Source organism: Carassius gibelio, chromosome A6 (genome assembly GCF_023724105.1).
Source record: "Carassius gibelio isolate Cgi1373 ecotype wild population from Czech Republic chromosome A6, carGib1.2-hapl.c, whole genome shotgun sequence".
Classification (NCBI taxonomy): Eukaryota; Metazoa; Chordata; class Actinopteri; order Cypriniformes; family Cyprinidae; genus Carassius; species Carassius gibelio.
Window position 1 is genome coordinate 8023379 of NC_068376.1, and position 8589 is coordinate 8031967.

At 38.1% G+C, this 8589-nt stretch overlaps 1 protein-coding gene across 2 annotated transcripts in view; it reads right to left on the bottom strand.

Moving 5' to 3' along the window:
- gpd2 (glycerol-3-phosphate dehydrogenase 2 (mitochondrial)) overlaps positions 1-8385 on the bottom strand; it is a 28381-nt gene extending 19996 nt beyond the window's left edge. The window contains exons 1-6 of one of the 2 annotated variants that reach the window (XM_052599170.1): positions 8260-8385; positions 6358-6462; positions 3666-3837; positions 3207-3331; positions 2586-2683; positions 1622-1785 (exon numbers count right to left, since the gene is read on the bottom strand). In XM_052599170.1, the coding sequence (XP_052455130.1) occupies positions 1622-1785; positions 2586-2683; positions 3207-3331; positions 3666-3837; positions 6358-6456 (658 nt within the window). In that variant the 5' untranslated portion in view covers positions 6457-6462; positions 8260-8385. Of the gene's footprint in view, positions 1-1621; positions 1786-2585; positions 2684-3206; positions 3332-3665; positions 3838-5119; positions 5861-6357; positions 6463-8259 lie in introns of those variants that run through there. The other variant, XM_052599171.1, reaches the window with a different exon arrangement.
- Between the last annotated feature and the right edge of the window lie 204 nt (positions 8386-8589).

Sequence of the window (8589 nt, forward strand, 5' to 3'; positions counted from 1 at the left end):
CGGAAAGCTGTGTCCCGCAGCAGTAGACAAGAAACGCTTGGCTGAGCTTGAATGTTTATTAGAGTACAGCTTGCAGGTATGGCCAAAAGAGCAGGGCTTTTGTGCTGCAAGCCGAATTCTAATGAAATAAAGAAACCGCGACATTACAAATGACTGAAAACGCAGATAAGGGAGTTTTAACGTCAGATTAGATTAATAAAAAAGACCTACAGAAAGAATGGATGACATATCATAGCGGAGGAGGGATGTGATGGGCGGCCGTGCATGTGGATGAGATAGTGAAAGAAAGAAAGAGAGAGATAGAGGACTCAAGGAGGATGAGGGACAGGAAGAGAAGAAGTGAGAGAATGAGAGTACGAGTAGAGGAAAAAGAGAGAGAGAGAGGGAGAGAAATAGAGGGAGGCAAATAGCGACAGGCAGGCTGCGATCTCCAGCGGAGAAGGTCAGATTCGGAAATGTCACGGCCGTGATTGTTCCAGATTGAATAATTGGAGAGAAAAGCCGGCTGACAACCCAGGGGAAGGAGGGATGGGGGTTTGGGGGGGGGGGCGGCGGATGGGAGGAGAAGAACGGATAAAACCTCTAAACTGTCATTACAATCGCCGGTTTCGGTTCTCCACGCACATACATACGCAAATGAAGATGCTTTTTAACGCAGTCAGTGGCAGCACGTAAACACGGCGAGGCAGGAAACAGAGCATCCAGACGTCTCTTTGCCTCCGTTTCTCCCACAGATGGACGCGATGTGACAGATCGCTGCTCAGATAGCCGCCGCGCTCCCCCTGTATATAAGCTGCCCGCACGCCCTGCGAGGGACCGTGTGTATCAACGCAGGCCAAATGTAGTTTGACAGCAAGCACTGGAAGGCAGGATTGGGGGGCGGGGCTTGTGCTGCCACGGACGGGACCTTGAATAAAGGGGACATATTCTGCACACCCAGACTAACCAGGAACATATGGAAGTTTTGCCTGGTGGCAGCCTCGGGTGACACAGGGCACAGACGATCTAAGAGAGACACGGGCACAAATGAAAATAGCTATGATGTTTTAATGATAAAAAAGATTTTTTTCTTATTTAAAGAAAGATTGTATCTCTGTCTCTTTTCTCCCTAGCACAGGCTTGTCAAAGGTGTGGCCACGTAACAACTGTTGTATTTACACACACACATACATATATCAAAAGACAACCAAGGCTTTTACAATCTTATAGTCTTCTTTTGAACTTCTTATTCATCAAAGAATCCTGAAATACAAGTATCACAGTTCCCACAAAAATATTATGCAGCACAAACCATTTTCAAAATTGATATCAAGAAATGTTGCATGTCACTCAGCTGCTAAAAATTCAGCTTTGCCATCACAAAAATAAATTACATTTGCAAATACAGTAAAATAATGAAATGGAATGATATTTCAAATATTCAGATAATATTCATCCTGACCCCAAATATTTGAACGTATATATAATATAAAATTACTTTTGTAATTCATTCATTTTAAGCATTTTAAATTGATTACTGGCCAAAAGAAATGATAAAAACCAAATGTGCATAGTATCACCTCAGTTCTGAAGATTTCCAGGTCATACGCAAGACTGAAATTATAGAAACACTACGGCTCACCATCATAGTAGACAATGGCTCCCACAAGTTTGTCTTTCTTCAGCATTGGGAAGAGCTCCAGTGCTTTGCTCTTGCTCAGGATGTAGCTGCTCTTCAGACACTGTGATCCGGCGACCAGGTCGTACATTTTAATGCCAGCCCAGTAATACGGCAGCTGCCACCACCTGTGTAAAACAGCATTTTAAGTAACAGTAACACACTATCAGTGTCTGTGAATTCAGCAAATGTACTGACTGCACAATCTGTATTAAAAGATACAAACAAGGATATTTTGAGTAACCTGCTGAAAAAAAAAAAACCGTAATGCTGGTTTGCTGGACTTCATTGTCTCCCAGCCTTATCTGTTTGCTGGTATACAGGTAACCAGGTTAAGTTTAGTTTAGGCTTTTTTTTTCAGTGGGTAACGGGTTATATTACTAATTAAAATAGATATATTCTCAATGAACAAAATTGGATTTTTCCAAGTACTACTATGTTCTATAACACCTTGTGATTTATTTGTTTTAAGTTTCCAAAAAATCTGACAGGCAGATGATGTAATCTTGAGGTTTCTCATTTCTGTGACCCTTTCACACTTCTCCGGCGGCTTTAAATATCAGAGCAAGGCATAAATGCCACAAGTAATTAATAATGGTGATGGTAAAGACAGGAAGATCCTTTAAAAACCCAGAATGACAAGGGGCAGAGACTGAGGAGGCGAGAGGTTCATCCGAACCCCACCTGCTGCAGGTGTCCCTATGAAAGGTTCAATGCCATTTCTGTGAACTTACCAATGCAAAACTGTCTTTCATGAATATATGATGTCTCTGGTGCTTCTCTTTAACTTTGTTCCATCTAAACCCCATATTTCCATTCCTTTTTTATTCATTTTTCCCTTTCAATGAGCAATGTTTTCATTGTCTGACATGTAAATTAGTGAACAGAGTAGTAGTAAGTAGTAATAAGATAAAACTGGGTTTCTTACTTGTAAACAGGAAGCATTATGGGTAAAGGTGCAGACAGGTGGGGAGCGATGTTCAGCAGATTGGCACGTTCATGAAGGGCTTCTTTCACCATCATGTACTAAGAAAGTAGAAATTAACCTGTTAAGCAAGTCATTTACGTTCTAAAACAAAACATGAAAATGTCTACTCTACAACTCTACTCTAAAAACCCATAGAAAATTATAATCTTTGAATTATCTCCATCTGGGGGCTTTTGACAGCCAATACTGATTTATGCAATTTATATAAAATTAAACACTTAATCATATTTTAAATATGCATTTTAAAAATAACATTAAGTTGGCCAACAACCAATCCTGAATGCAGTCGTCTGAGTTCAACATTTTACAGTCCTGCTATTTACAATTATAATTTACAGTATCCTTTGTGTATTTACTTACTGAAACAGTTGACGATCAAGCTATTGTAAGTTTCGGTTATTCGGCCTCCACACTGATTTCTCAGATCTGCACTATCCTACTAAATGTTTGTGGTTTTCTCTGTCTGTCTGATGTGTTCAAAATGTCACAGTGGTGGCATAAGCGACCGTGCAATCCTTCTTCTAAATATTAGGGGCAAATAGGGAAAAATGAGGCCTTCACCTGCTCGTAATCTAGTTTCATGATGGCTTTCTGCAGATAGCGGACTCCGCCGTGAATGAGCTTGGTGCTTCTGCTGCTGGTGCCTGATGAAAAATCGCTCCGTTCTACCAGGGCGGTCTTCAGGTCTGGGTGAGGGGGCAGAAAGACAGGTAAGGCACGGATTAAACAATGCACTGGCATTTCAAGACCTTATGGTGCCAAATATTTAGACTGCAGCTGCTGTCATTTACATATGGCTTTCTCCACTATCTGTAATATCACAACATGTTTATTGCACCCAGGCACATTCTGCAGAGATGAATACAACTTCTAATGAGAATACAAGTGAATAAACAAAAGAAAGAAAATTCAAAACAAACTAAATGAACACTAAAATATGTACAAGGCAAATCAAAACTGACCTGCACAGTAAGCAAATTTTAAAATCAATAAACATCACAAAAGTTAAAAAGTACATACTCCGCGTGACAGCGTCTAAGGCACATCCTGAGCCCGTGGCTCCGCCGCCCACCACCAAAACATCAAACTCCTCTGTGTTTCGCAGTGTTGAAAGCTGCTCCTCTCTTGTTGGGAGGGCATCTTTATATGGCACATTTAGCTCACCCTGCGCTTCAGCATATGCTAGCCGAGCCTAAACAAATCCAGCAGGTGCAAAGCAGAAGAAAATGTGGTTAAAGAAATGACAATACCCTTTATGGTCTTTAAAGATGCAATCCAGAATTTACATTTCAGAAGCATTAATTTACAACTGCATGTTCAATCCCAATTTTAAGATGTCCTATATTGTTATGCCAGTTGTCATTGGTAAATCTGCATCCAAATATTAGGAGTTTTCTGGATTGATCTTTAAAATATTAACAGTAATAATGATAATAATAATTAGATGTAAATTAAAACACTTTAATTTAGATAAATTAAATAAGACAAGTCAACATGACTAGAAAACTACCAGAAAAACACAGAACATGCATTTTCAGAATAATCACTCCAGACCAAAATGACATATGAAGATTTGAATGAAACATTATGTTAGTCAGCATGCCAAGACATAGGAATTAAACAGAATGCATAATCTCAAATGTTGGCTTATCAAAGTTCTAATTAAGTTCTAGTTTATTAAAAAAATATATAATAATACAAAAATTATCATACATGACACAGTCACTCTTTATGGCAACTTGCACTGTGACCTTTCATATTATAAATGTGATATTTTATACATAAGCTCTGTATCACTTTACGTATTTAAACTCCCCAAATCCACTGTGCTTATAAATAAATCCTCTTATCATTACCAGTGAATCTAAAGTCTATCATAAAGTCAAACAGAGAGACTGACAGTTTGAAATAGTGAATGAACAGCTGCCAATCTATCGGTCACATGGAGGCAAAAAGATGCAAAATTCTAATTAAGAGAAAACAAGCCTGGGCAAAGCTAGGTGTCGAGGGTTTTAGCCATAATGAAACGTTTTATTCATTTTTTTTTCGTTAGCATTTGGCCTAAATGATTACATCAATCTGCCCCCAAAATCCCATAGGGTCCATTAGACTTGCAAATGACCAAATGAGCCCAGACATTTGCAATTTAGACAGTAATAGCATGTAAAAACAAGATTCAGTAATTAGTGTCAGACATCTTTCAAACATCCGCACACTATTAAGAGAGTTTGTCCTGCAATCAGGACAAGTGCATGACGGAAACAGAGAATTTCATGCAAATACGCAATCGGCCACCCCAGAGTGATACTTCAGCCGGTGTGTAACAGTGCCCTTGCCACAGAAGAGACAAAACACACACACACACATGCTCACCAAATTAACATTACAATCCCAAAGATTAGCATCTGCCACATGCATGACTGCAAGCAATTTTTGAAAGAATATTCATTCTTTCTCTTTTGACTTTTGCTTACCCATTTAGGCTGCATTGAGACGACATGAGGGATAAACAAACAGATAAATGGAGAAACATCAGAACAAACGTTTGTGTCAGTGAAACACTTAACATGGGAGGCAAACGTGATGTGATGTGAAGGTTAGTACATCAGGACATCAAATGAAGTCTTACCAGAGAGTTCATATTGGTAACAAAATCTCTTTAAATTTGAAGACGGTTTGAAAAAATATTCAAACTCAAGATCATCTTTACCTTTTTTTTTTTTTTTGACAGATTAATCGTGTAGTGACAATCTCCGTGGCAATCATGTCCTTGAGAGCGCCTAATTCTCTCGCTCCCCGGAGTTTCATTGGGATTGGAACAGTTGAGATGCGAGATAATGGACAAAATGGGCTTGGGAAGATTTAAATAAATGATGAGAGAGAAAATCAGGACTCCCATTGCTCTTCAAGGGTCGGTCTTTTTTTTCTTCATTTGTTTCAGAAAGCCTTGTTGATTATCTTAATCTACTTGACCTTCCGCTATTTGGTATAGCATCTAAACAGACGAGACCCCTGGGGATCTTACTAGTTTAAATACGGACAGAACATGATGTGTGGCACACTCCCTGATGGCGTGAATGGGGATCAGATTGTTCGTGATTACATATTCAAGAGAGATCCTTAAAACAATGCGTGTATCATTGTTCAAGTGTAATCTCCCTTTAGCAAACAAAACCTCATTGTAATACGGTGGTCTACCCTAGAGAGAGAACGGGGGAAATTTTAAAACGTGAGATAGAACGTAAAGGTACAAATGAGATTTGCTAAAGCATCTGGATATGCTAGGTCTAACCTTAATGAGATTTGTACCACTCACTAAAGAAATATGTCCCATATGATGACCACATGAAAACGTGAATCAAACTTTAAGAATTATAAACAGGGAATAGTTATAAATAGCTATAAATTGATCGTAGCTTTAAGATCAAAATACAGGATCTGAGTACTATGTGAGATGAATACGGCTGTATCTTTAAGGTTGTATAACACTAGGGGACATTCCTGAGTCAGGACAAGACATGCTGTACACAGATGGGTGTGAACAGCTGCGTTCTACACAAAGTGTATTCTGCACTTTAACCTGTAGGAGTCACTGTATGGATGTGCAACGTGAAAACAAAATTCTCTGTTTTTGTCAAAAGAATTGGCCAAAACTTTAAATTTAGACCGAGTAAGGTAGAGCAAAAACACTGATGGCATTTTAAATCAATACCTGATTCTTCCTGTATTCAAAGAACTGTGACAGGCCAAAGGCTGTTGCTACAGCTCCGCCCCCTATTAGGGTTCCTTTCACTGCCTTTCTGAAAGCCATTGATTCCTGAAACATTAAAAAGTTAGGGTTAGGGTGCTAAGGATTTACCACAATGATGTCATTGTGTACAGTGCTTATATGAGTGGAAACGACTAGATCTTTTATTTTTTTATTTTTTTTGAAGTTCTGTTTCACAATTGCCTGTATTATAAAGTCTTCTTTTCTGATGTCTTGAAATTAAACTCGGTAACACTTTATTTTAAGGTGTTCTTGTTACACGTTATATGTACTTAAATAACAATTATTTATTTATGCATAATTACATGCAAGTAAACCTAAGCCAAACCCTAATCCTCACCCTAAACATCTTCATTAATATTACTCAGTACTTACATGTATAATTACAGTGTATAGATACCTTAAAATAAATACCTTTAAACTCAGTTAACTAAAATTAGCAATTTAAAAAAATATTATCTATACACACACACACACACATACATATATACATATATACATATATATATAAATGGTAAAAGAACTGACAGAGTGAAATATAGTCTATAAGAATAAAACTTAAGGAACAAATCCAATACATCTCAAGCTGACTTTATGAAAAAATCTGAATTTACAAAACCTTTTCTGGTAATTATAAGGAAAAAAATAATAAAAGCCCAGTCCTCTGACCTCCATCAGGCATAAACCCTCATATACTGTGTATGCCAGATGAAGGTCAGAGGACTGAAATCTATTTTTGATACATTTGCAGGTATAGACAGTTCATGGGATTTATTCTTTTTTATTTTTATTTATATGTTGGACCTGTTTTCTGGATGTTTATCCTACTCACCAATGGATCACCTACAGGTGTGTATTAATTGTTGATTGATTGATTGATTGATTGTAATTATAAGGGAAATACGTTTCTATAAATGTCAGTCATACAGAGAGAAAAAAAAACATTACTTCCCTTTTACTCCTATCACATTCCTTGACCTTAGCATGGTTTAATTAAACAAACCTGTAACACTTGTTCACAACTCACCATTGTTTTGTGTCAAAATTTAACAAAACTGTCATATGCCCCGTAGTTGTGTAAACAACTACTTTATGAATCTTAAAACTCACAATCCCTGGTGAAGGTCAAAGTAAAGATATAATCAATCTCGACCTAATGCTCTGGGTAGGGATGCAAGTCATTTCACTACATGATACTAGAGGAAGTGAATGAGTCATTCTTACTACACTGTTAGAATTCACGCCTGTCCCATGTGCTCCGTTTATGGCCAACGTGTGTGTGTGTGTGTGTGTGTGTGTGAGAGAGAGAGAGAGAGAGAGAGAGAGAATGTCTGAGAGTGATCTTACAGGATTATTATTTGACCAGTTAGTGTACGAAAATGAGACTCCTAAACTGGAGTATGAATATGTACAGTAATTGAGGCTTAAAGTCAATTACATATTACATCTTTAAGATCTTACCTCAAACCGTTCTCACTTCATTAAAAAAAAAAAAAAAACAGACCAGTTCCCTTTATGCTCAGTTCTTAAAAAGACCACAGTGATGATGAATACAGACTCATATGGCTACCCGCTGCATCACATGAAAACTATTGATGACAACAAATCAAATCACCGATCGAGCTCGTGACAAATACATCGTGCGATAACATAAAGCAAAGCCCAAGGCTGTGAATTTAATTTACGATGAAGTGATTTCTATATCAAGTATTTCAAGAATTCTGACACTATGGGCTGGAGCAACAGTGTCTGGCTCGCATCCAAGAATAGATCGGACAGCTCGATGATCGACGTCAAATAATAGCTACAGCAAATAATATGACCAGACCGTCGGTTTTTACTTACTGGTTCTGGCGATGGTGACGATGATATCTAAAAAGGAAAATCATGGACAGTGAAGGTACCAACTGGGTGATGTTAAAATGTCACTTATTCAGGAATCCAGGAAGTACAATGACAGGAAGTATTTGACAGACAGGTGGATGGACAAATCAGTACAGAGGATTCACAGCTCTTATCCAATCATTTTTAGGAAGGCGTGTCCGGGCGTCTGATTGTAGATACACTCGGAATAGGTTTTGTAAGACCATTCTTTATGAGGGACGGTGTACATACACACATACGACACTGTTTAACTCTCAGTGAAACAGTATAATTGAACAAATGGATTTGGAC